The sequence below is a fragment of the Camelina sativa genome, chromosome 9 (assembly GCF_000633955.1).
Source record: "Camelina sativa cultivar DH55 chromosome 9, Cs, whole genome shotgun sequence".
NCBI lineage: Eukaryota > Viridiplantae > Streptophyta > Magnoliopsida > Brassicales > Brassicaceae > Camelina > Camelina sativa.
In genome coordinates, this window is record NC_025693.1 from 5,605,062 (window position 1) to 5,628,131 (window position 23,070).

The 23,070-nt window shown below is 35.6% G+C and overlaps 2 protein-coding genes and 1 pseudogene across 2 annotated transcripts; 1 reads left to right on the forward strand and 2 right to left on the reverse strand.

Moving 5' to 3' along the window:
• On the reverse strand, positions 9,982–13,506 carry LOC104710563 (uncharacterized membrane protein At3g27390). The gene is made up of 8 exons (XM_010427188.2): positions 13,298–13,506; positions 12,804–12,991; positions 12,192–12,300; positions 11,783–12,109; positions 11,161–11,692; positions 10,874–11,069; positions 10,542–10,791; positions 9,982–10,440 (listed from the first exon to the last, which is right to left on the reverse strand). Exons 2-8 carry the CDS (start codon positions 12,895–12,897, stop codon positions 10,182–10,184), a joined length of 1,767 nt encoding a protein of 588 aa, XP_010425490.1. The 5' UTR covers positions 12,898–12,991; positions 13,298–13,506; the 3' UTR covers positions 9,982–10,181.
• Positions 16,859–19,735, forward strand: LOC104710564 (putative pectate lyase 11). The gene is made up of 5 exons (XM_010427189.2): positions 16,859–17,059; positions 17,605–18,047; positions 18,153–18,453; positions 19,079–19,217; positions 19,305–19,735. Exons 1-5 carry the CDS (start codon positions 16,917–16,919, stop codon positions 19,524–19,526), a joined length of 1,248 nt encoding a protein of 415 aa, XP_010425491.1. The 5' UTR covers positions 16,859–16,916; the 3' UTR covers positions 19,527–19,735.
• LOC104710565 lies at positions 21,241–21,647 on the reverse strand (annotated as a pseudogene).

The window sequence follows — 23,070 nt, forward strand, 5'->3', positions numbered from 1 at the left end:
CGGAAAAGAGTATTCCAGCCTATCTCTCTTGTTATTTGGTCGCTTAGGGGTGATTGGTTGTGCGACTAAGTTTCAAGATGAGGTGGTGTCTGGTATATGTGATTAAGTGAAGCTTATTATGGGAAGTGGAGACAAGTGGCTTTTCCGGTCGGATGTCGAAGTCTACAAATGTAAGGTGCTTGTGGAGTTGAAGTACGTTCATATGACTATGGTATCTGGACGTGGAGTATGAGTTAGTAGCCTATACTTATGGAAGATTTTGTAAGGAACGATTTCTACGTCGGTTGTCTCTTCGGAATTATGGGGTTCCGGTGAGATCGTTTCCCATGAATCATGTGCAAGAATTGGGAATCCGGGTGCGGTCGTTTCAGTTTGGTATCAGAGCCTATACGGTCCTAAGACATGTTCTTGAATGTAAATAGACTTGTCTATGTCGTGGAGATGGAGTAAGTGTTAAGGAAAAGCACAAGCGTGTTGTTGAGGTGATTGATCCATGAGTGATCAAGTAGGATATTGTTTTATGGAGTAATCCAAGGATGGAGTTCCAAGGAGATAAGATGGAGACTTACTTTGTCGGGGGCGATTTAATGCGAATGAGAATATTTTTGGAAAGTGATGTTATGAAGCTTCTAGATGGATATCTAGTATTTTCAAGTAAATGGTGTGTACAAGTTGGTTGTAATGGGGGTGGCAATGGAATACTAAGATGAGAGTTGATTTGTGGTGAAATTTCGTGAATGTTTAGATGGAGATCTAACATTCTGACAAATGACTTTTGAAGTTCGAGGAATTTACATTATCGGCAAAGATATGGAGAGAATCTTTAGTCAAAACACAAACATTCTAGAGTCAGAATGGACAAGTGAGTCTGGATAAGGAAACCGTAAACTCAATGGAGTATTGACGAAAAAATCTAGACGTTTGTCTAGTGATTCTAGAATCTACGGAGGACAAGTTGTTATAGAATCTGAGACTGAGAATTTTATGGTGAAATGGTAAAGGCAACTGAGTTGTTAGAAAGTGAAGTGGGGGAGATGTGTGGACGGAGATGTATAGTTTTTGATCTTACATTGCCGGATCATCTGGAACAAAGTAGCCAGAATGAGTAATTCGTATATGGACTAGGGGACTAGTCAGAGAATGCAAATAGTTTAATTGGAACAAGTAGTATAAGTATGGTTGGAGAGTTGATATCAAAGAGATCAAGAGATTGGGAGTGAGGTGTTCTTGCCAAAGACTTGTTTGATGATCAAGAGACTTCTCAAAAGTACTTATGACTATGATGACTAGTAAACATGTTTGGGGGTCGGGTACCGCCAAGGTTTTCTAGAAGTTGGAAGAACTGCTCATAATCTTGGACAATCATACTTGACGGAATTACATTGACGGGAACTAGGAGAGCTTGCCGTGATGTTTTTGTTGTGTCGGCTACGGGAACTCAGAGAGTTCGTTGAGTTGTGGTTGTTGTCTGCGCGAACTTAAGGAATTTGCCAAAGACACGTCTGTGGTAGACGGTTGGTATGTTTTGAGTGAAAGTATGATAGGGTGATGTTGTACATGAGGCACATGAGGTTGAGAAGGTTTAACCTCAAATATGGTTATGTGGTTCTAAAAAATGGAAAGTTCTATGTAGGAGTTAAAACTTTTCTATTTTTGGAAGTGCATGAATAATTAACCTAAGTGGCGTGGTTGTTTATTATATGCTCTTTGTGACATTTCTTTGCTCTTTGTGACATTTCTTTGATCTTTGTGTTGTTGTGTGGCATTTGTGGCAGGCTGTTTAGCTGTGTGTGGCCTTTGTGGCGGGCTGTTTAGCCAATTGTGTGGCCTTTGTGGCGAGCTGTTTAGCCAGAGTGCCTGTTTAGGCGGTCCTTCAGGACAGATGGTCTTTGTGACGGTCCTTCGGGACAGATGGTCTTTGTGACGGTCCTCTGGGACATATGGTCTTTGTGACGGTCCTTCGGGACGAGTGGCCTTGGTGGCGGTAATGTTTAGGACATTTGTTTGGCCTTGGTGGCGGTCCCGTTTAGGACATTTGTTTGGCCTTGGTGGCGGTCCTGTTTAGGACATTTGTTTGGTCTTGGTGGCGGTCCTGTTTAGGACATTTGTTTGGCCTTGGTGGCGGTCCTGTTCAGGATATTTTTTGGCCTTGGTGGCGGTCCTGTTTAGGACATTTGTTTGGCCTTGGTGGCGGTCCTGTTTAGGACATTTGTTTGGCCTTGGTGGCGGTCTTGTTTAGGACCTTTGTTTGACCTTTGTGGCGGTCCTTGCGGCATGTATATGATCTTTGTGTGGTCATGAGGTATTCCAGTGAGGGGATATGTTATGGTAGGACATTGTGTTGTCTTACGCGAGCCATGGGCAGGGAACCTGGATAGACAGACGTATTCAGAATTGTTTGCTCGCGACTCTTGGGGGACTTAAGTTCTCCTAGTACTACCATATTTTGAGACTTTGTGGCTTGGGAGTATGGTTGGTATATCGACTTCGGATGACGATCCGGGGGCGCGCTGTAGGGTGGCAACCCGAGAGACAAGTATTGGATTTTCCTTATATATTATGGCATGCGGGTTTGGGCCCGATGAGGAGCCAACATTATGGCATGCAGACTTAGGTCTGATGAGGAGCCAATTAAAAAAAAAACTCAAGGTTTAGGCCTATGAGTAAAGGAAAGTCCAAAAGGCGAGAGCAAATAATGCCTAGAGCGTGAGTCTATTGCCTAGAGATGACCTTTCGTAGTTCGGTCGGAGGAGTGTGGGCCGTAGAGACGGTTGCAAGGGCGATCCTTGACTGATGGTTGGTATTGCTAAATTCGAGGAGTTGGTAAACTTGTTAGGGGAAGCGAGTCAAGAGGCTTAAATTAGCGGCTCACAAGGCATTCGACGCAGTGAATTGGAATATGCGGACGTATGGTACTTGTCTGTTTTATTACAATCGTATGGATGATTCACTGTGAACAATTGTTAAGTGGGAAGCTACTTTTTTTAGCTATCTTCATGAAGTTTCCTTATTAAANAAAAAAAAAAAAAAAAAAAAAAAAAAAAAAAAAACAAGTTTCCAATTTGCCTCTTGTTTTGGTTGTGTGGTTCGGTCCGTGTTCCAGCTTGGATGAGGGTGTTGTCGGAGTACCACGGTCGAGTAGGCCAGGAGTTCTTATACAAATCATGACGAGGTCTGAGGGTGAAGCCGAGGTGCTACCGGTGGTAGCCGGTAAGTGAGTCAGTATGGAGGCTGTCGGTGGGACAGCAAGTTTTACTCAGGCCCGAGATGATCTGTTTGTGGATTTGCTAACAAGGCAATTAGTGAGGATTGTTAACTTGTGGTCATGGATGGGATGACATTAGAGAGTAGGAATATGGGTGGACATGTATAACTTTGCAATGTCGTACTCGGATCACGGGAGATAGATTTGGGTCAGGAGATGCTTATTGATGTTAAGACTTGTTTGCTCTAAGGACATGTGGTCCTGAACAACTCGTGAGTAGATGATTAGTTCTCCTAAGGGGACTTGTTCTCATAGATATCGATAGCTCGAGGGGCTGTGGCCCTGAGAGGGGCAGAGGAGATGGTGGTTCTCTTATGGAGATGAATAGTTCTCCTGAGGAGATGAATAGTTCCCCTAATATCTAGATCTCGAGGATTGCGGTCTGAGAGTGAGATCGGTATACCTCGAAGGTGTTTACCTTAGAGTAGATGAGTTGGGAGCAAATATTGTCTATGACGTGAATATACGCATAGTGACTAATTGTAGACCTTGAAGGTTGATGGTGGTTCAATCTCAAGACTTGTGTGTAGACCCGTTTAGTCAGGTTGTGGTGTGAACCGTTGCGACGGTGGAAATGTATTGTAATTGGGAGTGCGGTGTTGTCAGATTCGAGGACGAATCTTTTGTTAGAGGGGGAGAATTGTAACGCCCGTATCCTGCAATAATAGAAGATTTGAATTATGTCGTGAATTGTAGTGAAAAGCGGTTAATTTCACTTGGGTTATTAAGTTGGTCAATTTATTAATTAAACCAAATAATAGTTTAATTAATTATTAGTTTAGTTATTATGTGTTGATTTAACTAAACCAGAAGCTTAATTATTGGTTTAGTTATTATGTGTTGATTTACGCAAGGGTTTTCTTATTTATGAGGACCGGTCACGTTAGGGGGATAAAGGAGGAAAAAACCCTAATTAAATGAGGAGGGTCACGCGGTAGGGGGGGGGTGGCCTCCATCGTGAGCCATGAGAGGGTTTGGTGGTGATGGGAGAGAGAGGGAGATGATTTTAGGGTGAGGACGAAAGGGAGAGGCGAGCTGGGTTGTGGGGAGAGAAACCCTATCCCGTTAATGAGGAAGGGGGTTGTCGTCGTTGATGATGATATCGTGGCATTGATATATTGTTATGTTTTCGGGGTTTAACTATCATTATTGTTGTTGAGGTCGTTACTGTGATGAGTCTCTCCGAGGAGTAGCGTACAGTATGGACCCGTCGGTTCCATTGGCTACCGTCGATCGCCACCATTGGTTGGTCTGCCACCGTGTGTTACCGGAGTAGGCAGCCATTGTCACCGGAGAAGCCGTAGCCATCGTCGAGAACATTAACGGTGTGAGTAAGTAACCACGGTTAGTTGAATAAGCTGGTCGACTCATCACGAGGGTCTGCCGAGAAAGGTAAACAGCAAATCTTTATCGCGTCTGTTTTGGTTGTGTCGCTTGATTATTGAACCAAAGACCATAACCAGACTAGACCGAGAATCTTAAGTAGTGTAATGAAAGTACAGAACCGAACTTAATTGTGGTGAAGGTGCGTTAACTTGTATTGGCGTCACGTGAGTATGTGAGTTGTTGACGTACGTGTAGTGGTGTTAGTTTCTTTGGCTGGTTAGGATTAATGTTGAACCGAACCATAGTCACGTGAATTGATTTGTGTGTAGCGTATTATTATGGCTTGTGGTAGTTAATACAAATTTATGTAATTATGGTTTGATTTAATTATTAAGCTAAATATAAATAATTTAATTGGTGGGATGCCAAATCAATTTGAATGGAGACTTTAGTTTTGAGTTAATTTTATGGATTAAATCATGGAGATTGTTTTGTGTATTTTGTTTGAATTAATTTTTGCCCGGTAATCTTTTTGTTACGGTTTGAGTGTCGAGCGACACTAAATGGAGATCAGCTTGTTTCTGGCAAGAGTTGTTGGGAAGACTTGAACGGGTGTTGGAAACCCAAGGATGGAACCGTAGTTGGGGTTAATGGACTGCAGAATGGCTAGTGTGGGCCAAAGCGGATTGGTTGTGAGGCAAAATCCGTGGCTGGAACGGAAAAGAGTATTCCAGCCTATCTCTCTTGTTATTTGGTCGCTTAGGGGTGATTGGTTGTGCGACTAAGTTTCAAGATGAGGTGGTGTCTGGTATATGTGATTAAGTGAAGCTTATTATGGGAAGTGGAGACAAGTGGCTTTTCCGGTCGGATGTCGAAGTCTACAAATGTAAGGTGCTTGTGGAGTTGAAGTACGTTCATATGACTATGGTATCTGGACGTGGAGTATGAGTTAGTAGCCTATAATTATGGAAGATTTTGTAAGGAACGATTTCTACGTCGGTTGTCTCTTCGGAATTATGGGGTTCCGGTGAGATCGTTTCCCATGAATCATGTGCAAGAATTGGGAATCCGGGTGCGGTCGTTTCATACAACCCGTCCCGTGGACCCCACTAGCCTCACTGCTCGCCCACTAGCCTCACTGCTAGCCGTCCAAACGGACTCCAAGCTGGCCCTGCAGGGCATCGATCCTAACCCATCATTGTGGATATCCCAATCCACCAGTAGGTTATTGGTGCGCGAGGCGTTCCTCGAACCCTGGTCCCCACCCTTTAACAACCTTCCCACAGGACAAGCTGTCACCAAATGACTGTAAATACATTAAAACGTTTTATATACACATTTACAAACAAAAAAAAGGTGACTGTAAATATTATAGATTCGTCACTATTATTATTTAACTTGAGATATTTTGATCCAAAAAAATTACGAACCAACCACATAAATTGCAGCAGACAATAAAGCATATGCATTTTGATTTTGATCCAAAACAGTACAAACAAAAACCTGCAATAGTAAACATGAAACTACAAAAAAGAAAAAGTATTTGGCATACGAACAAAAGGAGATTCAAAAGAAAAAAGTTATTTTGATTAAAAAGAAAAAGAAGTATTTGCGTAAAAGTAAATTTTCAAACTTAGGAATGTAATTAAAAAAACCCAGCAATTAAGTATAGTTTTGTACAATATATATTATTATTGTTCCAATGGGAGAGGCAGATTCCACAGCTTGGGGGTGTATTATCCAATGTTTGTTATTTGAAAGACATTATTTGTACAAAACAGTGGTTCTCATAGTATTTTACAAAAGTAAATATTATTTTTAATTATTTTTTTGTTTTCAGAAAACATAAAAGAAGAGAATGTATTTTAAAGAAGACATATCAACAAATCACCTCTCAAGTAATAGAGAAGATATAGGAATGTACTTTTAGCTACATAACTAATAGATTATACATTCACTGTAAAATAATATCCAAGTCATGAATTATTTCCATGAAAATTTATCAAGTTTAAAGTATCTTCAACTCAATTGATTTAAACAAATAATTTATTTTTTCAATTCTTACCAAAAATATTATTGCAAAATATATTTGTTGCACATGTACAAATAACATTAAACTTTATAATAGTCAAATTAAACTTTATTGACATATTTCCCAATTCAATGATGTGTTTATGTAAAATACAATATTTGCTTTATTTTTTAATTTAAGTTTTTGAAGAGTATAGGATGACTTTGATTAGGATTTTTAAATAACTCATTCAACAATTAGTCATTATTAGTTGAATAATAAAAAATTAGACTACTCAATTTTGATAAAATACAATTAAATACATCAATTTTTAAATTTAGACCAAAAAACCATGAATTTTGTAAGAGGCCATTTAATACATTGATATGTCTATATTTTGCATCTCCTTAGCATGTATTTGTCATGCATTTAGCTAGGATAACTAGTCGTTTTGCATCGTTTTAGAACCTCTTTCATACACTTTGCATGTTTAGGAAGTTTCTGCATCATCCTTGCATACATTGTGCATTTCGGAGTATTTCAGGTGTCTAGCAGACGTCGGAAGCGCAGAGGATCGAGCCACTCTCAACCTACGCAATCGAGCCACTCTCAGCGGCACCAATCGAGCCACTCTCAGCGGCACCAATCGAGCAACTCTCAGGGCACCAGTCGAGCTGCACCGTTCGAGTCACCACTCGAGCCATCACTCGAGCCACCGGTCGGGGGATTCAGTTTTTAACGTCTTCGTCAAAGTTGTAGAGAATTGAGTCATGCCGTTTATTTCAAGTCAATCGGAAGCGTGGTTCAAGAGTTATCACCGTTTTAGTGGATACTTATACACCCAGCTCGAGTCGCATCACCTCCACTCGACCCAGCTCGAGTCGTATGACCTTGACTCGATCCGTTCCACTCAACCGCACATGTTTGGTTTCACACGCTTCAGGAGATTCCCGAACCGACGCTCTATTTTGTCGTTTTAAGTTTTAGGGATTCACATATTTTTACTATATATACATTTTGTTAAGTCTTGTTTTGGACATCTTTTTTATCTCGTTTTCTTTTGTAAGGTTTACCTAGCCACCAAAAATGTACTCCGATCTTGTAATCTAAATATCTTTGATTTTATTGAGTTTTTGCATTGGATTTCTTCTACAAAGTTGTTCTTCTCATTTCTATCTATCTACTATGTTTTGTTCAATATTTTCTGGATTTGTATCTTTGGTGATGATTTCCGGATCTGAGTAGTGTGTTATTTTTTGAGGATGGGATAGATTAGGTGGAGGATCTTAGGATGTAGAGTGTTTAAGCTTTGATTGTTTGATTCTCTTCTGGACTAGAGTTAGAAATACTAGTTTTTCTCTGATCAATTGGGACTAGGTTCGAGACATTTCCACACCCAAAAGGTGTTTGATGAAATGTTTGACCAACTAGTGTCAGAGACTTACGTTCCTAGCCTAAGAGATTAGTTGTCTAGGATGTTGACGTGAATGAACTTGTTTGTCATGCCTGCTCGACCATGTTTCTCTAGCGAGAGCTAGGTATGGAAGTGGTTGAGTCTAAGTAGCTTTTGCCGAGAGATTGGATTAGCTAAGTTGTGATGTTCATTGTTTAGAGATAGTTTGCTTGTGGTATGTTAAACACTCTGTAGACTAGGATACTCCACTGACATCAGTTACTCCCATCCTTAGGACTTTTATCTTTTTGATTGATATTACATTCCCGAGACTGTTTCGTTTGTTCATGCTTAGAATCGTTTTTGGTTTCACTTATTCTTGTTCGCTTCTTGTCATACATTTTCGTTTCTGGTTCTGTGACTCATTTCTGTTTTGTATTTTGACCATTCTAGGATTGTTAGAAAAACACTCTTTTTGAATTGGCTTAACTTGTGACTTCTTGATTGCATCTTAATTGTTAGTAAAGTTTCCCAACTGGATTGATATCTTAAGTATTACAACTGCATAAGGTTAATTGAACCTGCTAGGATAGACACACAAAAATCCTAGTATCATACATCTAGTTCTGTTGACTAGCCGTTTAAAACACCAAATATTATTGATGAAGCCAAAAACAACATGCCATTAAAAGACAAAGTAACAATCGTTAGTTACTCAGTTATCTTATTTAACGGGATGTATATTTTAGATTGGACAATGATATTTGGTGTTTTAAATGGCTAGTTAACATAATTTCATGATTTCAATAGCCCTTCTACAAAGGTCATAAATTTTTTTGCCTAAATTTAAAAATTCATGTATTAAATGACAATTTTCCTTTATTTGTAGTTAAACTCATTAAAAATCAGGTANAAAAAAAAAAAAAAAAAAAAAACGCAAAGGGAATTAAATGAGTTGTGGTAAGAGGTAAGAAAAACATTCCTATTTCAGAAAGTTGTGTTTCACAAATCAGATCATTTCCAATCAACACCAACAACGGCTGCGCCTCTTAGTCCACTAGACCTCTCACGTGGCTATGTTGCCAACAAATTGAACTTTTATCAATTTTAATTTGTTTATCTCAAATATCCGCTTGGCATTTAAAGGAATATTCAAAAACTATACTTTTCAGTTTATGCTTTTCTAACTTTCATAGTTATATGAACAACTGAATACAAACAAGTATAAGAAGACTATTTATAATAGGAAAAGCTCAAAATCCTAAAACTTTTGAATATTTTAGAATAATATTAATTAATTAAGTAAATCATAATATTTGGAAATATTTTAAATATTTCACTCCATCAGATCTCGTCGGCCAAGAAAAGATTCGAAGATCACCTCTTGTCAGTCAAAAAAGATTTGACCTTGAATCTTCACAACGGTTTAGAAAAACCTCTTTAAATCTTTTGATTAAACAATTTATCAATAACTGAATACAAAAAAGGTCTAAGAAGACTACTTATAATAAAAGCTCAAAACCCTAAAACATTAAAATAATATTAATTAATTAAATAAAACATAATAATAATAAAATTTGGAAATATTCCAAATATCTCGCTCCATTACTCTCGCCGGCCAAGAAAATATTCGTCTTCGAATCTTGCATCATTGTTGTATCAGAACCTGAAAACTATCTGAACTACCCGGTACCCAGAAAAAACACTTACAATTGGATATTTTGATTATTTTGGGTGTTTAGGTATAAAATTAATTGATATATTAAAAACTGCATTTATAATTTTGGATAATTAAATTAAATCAATAAGTAATTCCTACACAAGAGTCACTTCNAAAAAAAAAAAAAAAAAAAAAAAAAAAAAAAACAAGGTTACAATAAAGTTAAGAAAGATTTGAGAAAATTAACAATGTTATAGACTTATAGTGTAAGTGTGTAACAATGGAACAATGGAAGATGAAGAATTTAGACTCAAAATTTTGATGTAAAAAAAAAAAGAAAATCTATTGCAACAATGGAAACAAAAGAAGATGATTTGACAAAATCGTTCGTATCATTTGTTACTTAATGTTGATTACCTTGACAAATCTAAAATTATGAACAATCTTTACAAGGAATGTCAAGTTTGTCAAGTTTGTGGAGCAAAGAACCAGAGACATATCCACACAACATGTCCCATGGCCATGTTTAAACGATATCTATATTCCGTGAGACACCCTTTTGCGATTCTTGATCGGATCCATTGACACTTCCTTTTCTTCTGGATGATCTCTGACTGAATATTCGAGTAATTATCTTAACCGAACCTGACGGCTCTGTTATAGATTCGTCCTTCACCGTACTGTTGTCTTTCAGGTCCAAATCGTCCGATAGTTTCTTCACTAATGCCACAAAATGTCGACGAAATGTTGGATATCTTGACACCGTTTTCATTAGCCCTTGAATCCTAATAAACACACACACAAAGACATGAAAAGTATTTTGTTAAGAGAAACAAAATTGTTCAACAAACAAAGATCATCAAATTATTAAGGCGGTTTTTTTTACCTGCGAGCAAATGCATCAAGTTCGGCTCTTTTACGCTCGGTGAGAGGAGGAGATGCCGAAATTGCATTCGAGCTCTTTAGCCTCTCTGGATCTCCAAATAACAAAACTAATCTCCCGAGGTACTCTTCTTCTTCCTCGGACAAGTTTGTAGCTTTCAGTTGCTCCTTTAGTATCAAAAACGGATGCAGAAACCAATCAAAGAAGACGTCTTTTGGTCGGTTCATGGTAGTTATTTCAGTTACACCGTCACCTACACAAACATGCAGACAAATAAAAATCACACTTATGGTCATAGTCTATATGAAAATATATAGAAAAGCTTGAAAATTTACTTAGTAACAAGCCAGAAGAATTGGCTTTGACGGAGCGTAGAATCTCTTGAAGAAGTCCATAAGCAGGTAAACCAACACTGATCACTTGGCTGCCTTTACTAGATCTCGCTTCTTCGATATCTTTCGAAATTATCAGCCCTTTTGTAGCCAAAACTTCTCCAAATGTCCTACATTGAACAAAGAGCTCATACAACAGCTGCACACACACAGACATCAAGAAGTCAAGAAAACGACAAAAGATATGATTTTTCAAATTTGGTTTTGGTGAATATTAGGCGTGTGCTTACATCGAGAGGCTTAATATCAATCATAGGGACTCTGACTGATCCTGCTCTCATCGATGATGCGTTCTTGACAGAGCCTAGTCTTGGTACAGGACCAGAAAAAGGCGTTGGTTCCTCTTCGTTTCTTCGATATTTTGGCCTTGGGAAACAAGATCCTTCAGGCATGTCAAGTATATCGGTGCTATACTCGTCGTAAATGGACACAGAAGCAACTATGAAGCAGAGTCCATAGTAAAAAGAAGATTCTTGATATGAGACTACTCCTGCATAAGCACCGAGGAAGATACTAGAGACAACTGATCCAATAACAGCGCCCGTAACAGCCAAAGGCCAGAGTAAGATCACGAGGCCTGCAATGGGGACACACATTGTCTCTAAGAATGGACCTTCCCGTCCAATTAAGTCGTGAAACAAACGGTGCCATCCTTTGAATAACATGTAAGGGCTTTTGCATATGGCTACAAGCGAGATCACAGGGAAATCAACAAGAATCCCAAGAACTGAAACTACCAAAGCCCCTGGAAGTTGAAGTAGCCTGAGGATAGATAAGAGAGGTAAGTAAGGCGATATCGAATGATCGGTTTCACAAAGGAAGATCAAGAATGAGGATATTATATCTAAATACCTTATCTCATAAAGTTTGCGATCAGGGCAACATTGTTTAAACTCATCCATTAGTGAGAAGTAAGAGTGAAAGCAAACATCTTTAAAATCGCAGACAACGGTGAAGCTGCGTTGTATGACGCTCCAAGTTCCATCATAAAAGCAATGGAGAAACGGGTAAGGCTTGCCCTCACCAACAGCATCAAAGGTGGCGAAAATTGGGGAGAGAAAACCATATAAAGCTCCTCCCAAAACAGTCCCCACAATACTAAGAATCAACCAGAGAATTATGGCTGCAGGAAGACATAGGCATAGAAAAAGCTTCAAGATTGGTCCTACTTGTTTTGCACTGCATGTTAGATGAACCAAAATTAGCGCGTCTGTAGCGTCGTCATCGAGAGAGATAACAAAGAGAGTGAGGAGTTTGTTACCTCAAGATTGACCAGAAAGTCCAAACAATGTGGACGGGTAAAAGACTCAGTATGACCGCAGAGTTGCCTATAGTCACAATGAGGCATACGAGTGGGCACAAAACGATACCTAAGCAACAAGGAAAGAGTATTTCAGATCAGAAAAAAACTACTCCAAGGCATTAAACTAGTGAATATGATTAGAACAACTTCATTGACAAGAAAACACTAGACAGTGTTGATCAACCTTTAAGATGACTACTAAAAGATGAAAACAGAACTCCTACGTTCAAACATTAGTATGTAACTGAAAGAGTCATGGCATTAAAAAAACGACCAAGTAAAAGTCATGAGAAAGAACAATTAAGGAACCAGATAAAAGTCAACAACCATGTAAAGAAGTCAAATCCTTTGTTGAGTTAATGTTCTTACCAGAAGACAAAACCAGTCTGAATAAATTGAAAAAATAGGGCTTAAAGAAGTAGAAAATCATACAAAGTTAGACCTTTGGTAGTGTATAGTTCTTAAAAGAGTGCCATCATATCATACTATTTAAGTGCCAGAAATAGAAACAATGATATAATCAGGCCTGGATATAATTGAAGTAAAGATTCACTTTAATAAATTTCATACCTTTGATGAAACCCAGAAACAACAATCCAATGAAATAAGGAAGAAAGAGTAAGAATTGAAACAAAGAAGCTCGAAATCCTTCTGGAGGCTCCATTGAAATTGGAATTGAATCTTTCAACTATACTCACAAACTTAACACAAACCCATCTCAAGAACCATTCAGCACCTTCTTCTTCTTGAGATATATACTATTAAAAAAAATGGAAACTTTTGGTATCGATTAAACTCAAAAAGGAAGTAAACAATCAAGAGCTGGAGTTTATTCTTATTTACGAAACTCTCTGCGACTGCAACACACAAGTCATATAAAAATTAGTATAAACAAAACAAAAACAAATCTTTCTCTGATACAACTTTAAAAGTCTCACATGGGTTTTACAGATATGAGTTGAGGGATTTGCGGTTAAGAAACCGTTTCTCTTCTTGATAAACACAAAAAACGATTAAACAAAATTAATCAAAGCACGAGAACCAAAACGCAAAAAGAAACTGACCTTTTTATGTCCGAAAAGTCTTACGAGGAAGAAGAAGATGTTTTTTTCTACTTATGCTCTGTTTGGTTACTTTGGTATATGCGGCTTGAGTTTAACTCATTAGCGAATACTTAAACTTACAGATGGAGGTCCAAGTCACGAATGAGATCAAAGGAGACGCCATGAAAATAACGAAATTCGCAGTCTAAAAATTCGCTTTTATTTATTTATCTTATTATATATGATCAGATAAATATGTATTTATTTTTGTTTGGATATAAAACAATGAATATATAACACTGTAGTGACGGCTACCTTTTTGTTTGGATTGGGAAACTTTCTATCTAAAAGAATAATTTCTTAGTACAATATTCATGAGAAAACTAATATTTGAAGTGAATTAGGTGAAAAAAAATGTAATAAAAAAGTGTGATTAACGGTTAAAAAATAACAGTACAGGAAAACCCCTCTCATCTCATAAATAATAGATAAGCAAATGATAAATCGTTTAAAAATATTTAAATCGCATAATTGTGATTTTTATAAACTACCACATTATTTATTATTATTTTTGATAAATTACTCTAATGTTAGTGCCATCTTAAACTTGATTAGTTAAAACTACATTTAAAAAACCAACAAAAAGATCAAGGAAAAACATATATTAAAAACCTATTCTTTTTAGGGTAACAGTGAAATTAACTACTCTAATTAAAATTTATAGTTAAATTTACTACAATAAACGAAAATAATCTGAAGATATTTGATATTTCTTTCATTTTATTATAAAAGTCGTTTAAAGTTTTTCACACATATGAAAAGCGATTTAATTTTCATTTTTTACCTTTTTATTAATGTATTATATCATTGTTATTTGTTAAAATATTAGAATAGTACAGATAAAATCTGAAAGTTTGATTAAAAATCTGTACTGAAAGTATAAAGTAACATTTTTTACGAAACAAAATTGAAGCTGTAAAGTAAAACTTAATATAAATTGAAGGGAGTCTAAGTTTTTGTTAATTTCTACCATATCCGGAACAAATATTTTCTTTTGTATTTAAAGCAAAAGAGTTGGTCTGTTTTAATACAACAGGCATTTTGTTGCTAAAATAAATGGAAGTTTAGTGATTGCACACTTGTTGTTGTTGTCTTGTTGATTCTATTTGCGACAAAAGAAAAATAAATTCGTTATCAATGATTCTTCTTTTCCTTTTTTGTTGTCATTTTTATAATGTTTTCGAAACGAGGGAAGAAATGGTAGTTCTATAATGCTTGTTCGTCCATACTCCATATGGCAGATTAATTAGTTTAATATACCAAATGGCAGAATTATTACAACTAGCTGTTTCTCGTGTTGTCTAGCTATAACCCGCTGTGAGATTCGTCTTTTTCTATCCACCATGCACGGTTTTCCAAAATTTAAATTGATTAATAATTCGAACATACAAAATTGCCACTGAAAAAAAAAGAAATTGTTACATTCACATGGAGATGACTGTAATTTGTAAACCTTTTAATGAATCCGTTGTAACATCAAATCTCAAGCTAAACATATTTGAATACTGAAGTAGTATTTGATCACATATTACTTTTTATTTCATGGATGAAATATATATGTTTATATATAGTGATTTAGTATATAATAGTACTCTTATATATCAAGTTTTTATTTTACTTGTTGGTTAGAAACGAACTTAAATTTCATGGTGTTTGACTTTATTTTTCCCAAATTTAAATTCATACATGTTTGACCAAAGATAATAATTATAATACTCATACGTTAAGTCCTAGACAATCTCTTTCTAAAGCTCGTGATGATGTGTTTAACTAGTTTCTCGAATTGATATAAATTAATGTACATGCCACGATTGTAATTTAGAAGATTTTAGAGAGTATTTGAGAAATGTTTTCTCCATTATTATTGGAGGAGGCCCGCGGGCTCATGTTTTATTTTGGCTTTATGCTAACATAAAGCAGAAGCCCATATTTGATGATTATCTTTTAACAGATCACGTGATCTTTTCAAAGAATTGAATGAGAATCATATCGGAGTATATATGGGGGAGGGGGATGTGGTTATGATGTATGTGATCATGATAAATGGTTGAACGAACTAGAAAGTATCTATCCAGATGCTCAAAGCGTCCAATCTCTTATATTTCATGACTAATGTCAAAAGTTTGAATAATAGAGTACCAGGTTGTGGATACCAATTTGAATGTAGAAAAAAAAAAAAGGAGTATAAAAAGAAAAACTTTAAATCAGAGAAGTATACACTTCCGGAAGTGATCAAAGTGAAATCATCTCACTTCGACTTTTGGATGATATATGGTGAAATGGAAACAAATTGTTTGGAGTGACCATAATTTTCTTATCACATTTTGGGATCTTTTTTGGTTAAAATACATTTTGGGATCTTTTTTTTTTGGGTATCCATCATTTCATCTTCACTATTGGGTACACCGAGGAAAGGTTTGGTCTTACACTGCCCTGGTATGGTTATCAACTCAAATGCTCAACGCATACAGTTTCTCATTTTTATGATAGTTTGGAGTGATCATCCTTTGGTTATCACATTATTCTAGAATCTTATGGGCATTCATCTTTACGATTAAGCACCGGAAGAAAAAAAAAACCTTGGAATAATGGAAATGCATGAAAGTAGTGTTATAATAAGAGTGACGCTGTGACGGTCGATGATAGCAATTAACAAACCAATATGTTCTAATTTGAGAATTGTAATGAGATGATTACGTACCATACAATATGATAATAATTCATTAAAAAAAAGACTAATCATTGTGTTGTTACTTGTTATACTATGATTCATGATCATTTGGGAGCTAGCTAGGCCGCATACGAGGGTGAAGAAGAAAATCGATAAAAAGGGATTTGTCAAGAGGAGTGATTGCGATTTGTCTAGCTCGAGGATATTGCTCACTCGACTTTGCATTTGATCTTCCGGTCCCCTGAAGCTTCCAAAAAGGATCATTATAGTTAGATTAGCTTCCTACCATTACCTCTGCACACTTCACAAGCAACACATATGATGTCATTACAAAACATATGATGTCACAAACAAATTGTTCTTTAAATGTAAAAATGCAGGGGAAACAAAAAAAAAACAGCAAGAAACGGCATCGTTCTCAATGTAAAAAAAGTTGACTTTAGGCAGTTACTTTTGACTACCATGCTCAATTAACGGTTAGTAGGTTTCCCTTTTACTTTCACAAAGAGTCATCATTTCGTTTAAACACACACATAAATTTGACCCTGTGATTTGGTTTCTTTGATTGCAAATGTGAGGGAGACAAATTGAAGAATTTGCAAAAACGGCATCGTTGGAGGTCAATAAGGTTGACATTAAGCAAATACTTTTTGACTACTAATAAGCCCAATTAACGGTTTCACAACATTAACCGTTTGTTATATGTTCACCTGAAATTACGATAACGTAGGGTCCCAACTCCATAGTGAATTTTATTAAAAACTATATAGTATATCTCACGAAAATAATTTAAAAATAAATCACGCCTTCACTCCCGGAACTCCTCTTCCTCTTTAAATACTTTCCGACAATAACAGGCTTCAACAAAAAAACACGAACTCCCTTTTTATTATCTTTTTCTCTCCATCTATGTTTAGCATAATGTCTTCGTCTTCTAATATGGCTTATGCTTTTCTACTTCTTCTATCAATCTGCAACACGATTGCATTTTCTAAGAGTTCGTCGTTGGCCCATGTTCAAGATCCAAGTCTTGTAGTTGACGAAGTTAACAGGTACGTAACATTTCAAACAAAGCTTTGAATATGATAATTTCAAGTTTGATAGAACAATGTGGCTTTTTGTGAAATTAAAATGTTATTATGATACATTTATAATGTATACAAAATAAACTGCGACATTTTATTCCATTAACAATGTCTAACATGATTTTGGTTCTATTATTACTATATATAGCTCACATTTTACAGATTCAGTTCCCAATTATTTTGTTAACTAAACGTCTAAACTTTTAAATCAAGAAAGCTCTTTTCCACGAAAAATAAGCTTCACTATGGTTCACATGATAGTTACCCAGTAAAGGACTTTATGTGAACTACTGTATCTGTAATTTCACAAAGGGTTAAAGTGAAGCTCGCTAGTGCATATACATTGCCAATTTTGTCCAACAATTTTTCCTCAACCGACATAATATGTTCACATTTATTTATTTCCTTTCTTCAACTGTACACTTTTTATCCACATATTAAATGTTTCACATTTATCTACGGAATCAGTTATGTAATTATTAAGATTCTGTCTATTTTCTCTCTCTTTGTAGAAGTGTATTCAATGCGACAAGGAGGAGCTTGGCCTACCTAACTTGCAGAACCGGAAATCCTATCGATGATTGTTGGCGGTGTGACCCTAATTGGGAAACAAACCGCCAACGGCTAGCAGATTGTGCTATCGGGTTTGGCAAAAATGCTATAGGAGGGCGGGATGGCCGAATTTATGTAGTTACGGATCCGTCCAACGACAATCCAGTGAACCCTAGACCTGGAACTCTAAGACACGCAGTCACACAGGAAGAACCATTATGGATCATTTTCAAGAGAGATATGGTTATTAGGCTAAAAAAAGAACTTATCATCACATCTTTCAAGACCATCGATGGTAGAGGCTCGAGTGTTCACATTTCCAATGGACCTTGCTTAAAGATCCATTATGCAACCAACATCATCATTCATGGCATTAACATCCATGATTGCAAACCAGGACCAGGTGAGGCAAATTTATACTTTTAGCAAGTGTTTAATATAATGAATACAAATGTTTCTAATATATAGAAAACATAATATACATGCTAATAATATTTTGTGTGTGTAGGTGGCATGATTAAAGATGGTCCACGTCACACTGGATTGTGGATCCCATCAGATGGAGACGCGGTGGCGATATTTGGAGGGAAACACGTGTGGATTGACCATTGCTCGTTGTCCAACTGTGATGATGGACTCATAGACGCCATACATGGTTCGACGGCTATAACCATATCGAACAACCACATGACTCACCATGACAAGGTCATGCTTTTAGGGCATAGCGATAGTTACACGCAGGACAAGAACATGCAAGTCACAATTGCGTTTAACCATTTCGGAGAAGGACTCGTTCAAAGAATGCCACGGTAATTCTTTTACCCTTCATTGCGTGCACACATGTATAATAGTAGTTAGAAACTTAGAATACATATATATTAGGCTTGTATGCGAAGCACGCGTATAAAGAGTAGTTTGAATGTGAAAGCTTCACTTTAGAGACTATAGAGTATGGAAGAAGTCAACAAAAGCGGAATGAGACTTTTAAACCACCATGGATCGATCACATCGCTATATAGAAGATTCTTTTTATTAAATGAGATACGAATTGATGAATATATTGTACCACTAAATCAAAAACAAGTGTCGGCCATATTCTTTATATCTTCGTATTGTTCCACTTAATTTCAGTGGATTAATTAGCGAAAGATGATAGTGGTATAATGCCAGTGCAGATTTGAGTGTATATATATGTGTATTATCTGTTTATACTTTTTATATATATATGCTTGGAAATGCTAATTTTGACGTTTGTTATATTCGTACATTGGATATAGGGAAATGCATGAAAACTTAAATAATAATATTAATATGAGAAATTCGAGAAAACTAAGAGAGAGAACATTTTTTCAATTGTTTTAAACCATAAAAATTGAAAGGAAAAGGTTAGTAAAATGTTAATGTTTATGGTTTTGGTTATAAATAATTAAACAGGTGTAGGCATGGATATTTCCATGTAGTGAACAATGATTATACTCACTGGGAAATGTATGCAATTGGAGGAAGTGCTTCTCCGACGATATACAGCCAAGGCAATAGATTTCTCGCTCCGAACACCCGATTTAATAAAGAGGTACATAATGTGGATAAGATTACTTTTATAAATGTTTAATATGTGACATTTTTGTATTTATTTGCATGTGGTTATTTATATGTATAGGTTACTAAACATGAAGATGCACCCGAGAGCCAATGGAGAGACTGGAACTGGAGATCGGAAGGAGATATGTTGTTGAACGGAGCTTATTTCCGGGAGTCGGGTGCCGAAGCACCTTCGACTTATGCAAGAGCTTCAAGCCTGAGTGCTAGGCCATCGTCACTTGTGGGTTCCATCACGACGACGGCAGGCACTTTGAGTTGTCGGCGAGGCCGTCGTTGTTAATGATAATGAAATCATTAAAAGAGAAGATATTTAATGGATCATTGTGGTTTGCAATGGTGCGTATGTTTAACAAATGGTAAGATTTTTTTTCTTTTCTAAGGAGAAGTGCTTTTAAAAGTAATGTTATATGTGTAATGCGTCTGCTATGCCTCTAGGCATATGCGAGAGATTGATGATTTTTAAGTTTTATATCAATATAATTTTCAAGCTAGCAAACATCCTTTCGTTTTTTTTTTTTTTTTTTTAACATGCATCAACCATATACCAATATCATTTGCGACCTATTTTGGGCTAAATCCTGGTCAAAGATTCTACCTTAACTACCGTAAGGTGGAACTTTTCTTTTTAGTGATTTGAGAAAGAAACTTCAATGCTATAACATGAACCCACTATATACAGTAAAGTTTGTCAAAAAAGATTTTGTTCAGCCAATCACGAAGAAGGGAACATTGTTTGTGGATCGATGGAGTTGACATAAAAAAACGGGCCAACGCCATAAAGTTGTCGGCAACACGTTCAAACGCAACAGAAGGCTGTTTACGTCCAATTTTCTCGGACAGTACACACATTCTTCTTGTCCTGCATGCTATGAGTTGATATAGATTTTGTCTTGTTAATTAATACTTGATTTTGGTACACTAATATGTGGTCTTTTTGCGAAAAAAAGACGTGCTATTTTGTTTCGGTTTAGAGAGAAAAAAAATAGTATATATATTTTCACATGCTTACATTTTGGAATTTTGAATTGAAAATAAACGATGTAACAAGTGTCATTATGTGGAAAACCAAACAAATTAATTGTTTAATACGCCTAGTATTTTTACTNTTTTTTTTTTTTTTTTTTTAGTCACGGTTAATTTCTTTATGTAATTTAAAAGTATTATACTAAACTATTAAGAAAAATGAAAAAAAAAACTAAACTATTAAGAAAAAAAACCTTGAATTCAAGACTCATGCGCCATTTGGGTCACTTAAGGCTTTGGTTCAAATGTTTTGTGACTTATATATATAGTCGGACATTTGGTGCTCAAAAATAAATGTTAAATTTAATATATATTTTAAAAATTGTTGTAGAAAATAAAAAGATTATTCTAATAATATACCTGATTTTCAATATAATGGCTATTTTAGTAATACATTTTATACAAAGATAAAAACACCGAATAACTTATAACCATTTGAATGCAATATTTAAAAAATGTATATGTATCAAACCTAACGTGTATCCACACTCAACAATCGAATACATGACATAAAAAAACCTTACTATTGCAATGCAAAAATGTATGATACATGAATATGGGATTTGAAGGTGATTGTCAAACTTGGTGAATCTGATGGACGCAATGGTTTGAATTTGAAAGTCGTTAACTTCAAAGTATTTGGAAGACACCTTTTGAAGACGCAAAGATTGTATGGACTCATCGACCATCTACTAGTAGATTATAGCGGATGTTTGGGCTAAGAAACAGGGCCTTTTAATTTTCACAGTTTTATTTTCCATTCATGATTACGTTCATCTTGTTATTTCAAATACATGACACTGAGATTCTGCTATTTCAACATTTTATTAAAGAAATTTCCGGTTGACATAAAGAAATAATATTAAAAAAAAGGCTCAACGCAAAATAAAATTTGACGTTACACAAATAAAAAATATTTCATGTTGCACACTCTATGATTGATCGAACAACATCATATATCTTTGTCCGTTTCAAAAGAAAAATAAGCTGGCTCCTCCCACCGCAACAACAACAGCCAAAACGGTTGAAGAAGATCTAGAGTCGGAGCTCGACGTTTCGCCATCCTCCTGATCCGATTCAGGTTGTGCAAGCGTATCGGTAATATTTTTTGTGCTCTCGTTGGGAGTAATGGGAACGTAATCCCCGACCACCGTGACACCGTCTGGTGCAAGTTCTAGGGGGATTTCGTAATCCGCATAATCTTGAGATGGACCAAGACTATCTATCAAGTTCTTTGTAGAATTATCTGCTGTTGCTTTGTTGTCAGCAAGGGTCTTTGATGAAGATGGCGGTTGAGACTTCCAGAATCAGCTGCTGAGATTCCATTAACGACGGTGAGAACTACGAAAAAGGAGACGAGGAAGAAGTGGTTGGCCATCGTGTAGAATATTTTGGGGTTATATTATTTAGCTAATTTGAATATAAGATGATTCTTGTGAGGTTCTCAAATTAAGCAGATTGACTAAACAATCAAGGAGAATTGAACTGAATGGGGAAACGGAGAATGGTGAGAATTTAAACTTGTATAGGAGATGGAGGTTTTTGATTGGTGAGCTAGTTGCTGTTTTACGGTTAGGAGTTGTGTTTCTTAACTCATATTTGTGTTCATGAACTGTTCCTGGTTCTCTATATATTAGAAAATGGTTATAGTTTTAACTATTTTTAGAATATGGTTACTTGGTTAGGGTATTTTTAACTAGTTTGTTTGTTTCATATGCAATGTAGATGTAATGTGAATAAGGGAAAACAATACACAAACCATATCTTATATAATATGATAATGTTTACTCTAACCTTGATCTAATATTATGACATTTGACAATGCTAATATTTGACCTGTGTCATCTTTTTTCTCTATTAATTATTAGCAACATGTTCACATTAATATACCACAATTAATTTCTATACTTTTTAAATATTTTTCCAATTTATTTATTTCCCAATATTTTATTTAAAATTTTCTCCACACTTTTATTATTAATATAATGTGAACAAGAAATTCATATATGAAACCAAAAGTTTCTCTTAATTATTAGTAATATTTTTAATTATTTACACTAATTTATCAGAATTTATTTCTTTACTTATGATAATCCAAAATTAATAAATATATATATATATATATTTATATATATATATATATTTTTCTCAATTTCTGCATTTTCATTATTTTACCCAAAATAATTTCTCTATGCTAATATTTGACATGTGTCATTTCTCTCTTAATTATAAGCAATATGGTCACATTAATATACCACAATTAATTTCTATATAACTTAAATATGTTTCCATTTTATTTATTTTCCAATATTTTTAAAAATATGATAATGTTTCCTCTAAACTTACTCTAATATTTTGACATTTGGTATTGTTAATATTTGACATGTGTTATCTTTTTCTCTCTTAATTATTAGCAATATGTTCACATTAATATATCACAATTAATTTCTATAATTCTTAAATATTTTTCCATTTTATTTATTTTCCAATATTTTATTTAAAATTTTCTCCACACTTTTATTATTAATATAATGTGGAGAGAAAAAAATCATATATGAAACCAAAGTTTCTCTTAATTATTAATAATAATTTAAATTATTTGGTAGGGTAATTGGCCTTATGCTTCTGCAACTGCCGCAAAACGTAGGAAATAACATTTCTCAACTGCATCAGCACACATCCCAAACCAACTCCAGAAGCATCTGTATACACAACGTAAGGCTCATTCTGCTCTGGCAATGCCAATGCCGGTGTGGTACTCAACAGAAACTGCACATTCCGCTATGGCACTCCCAAATGGC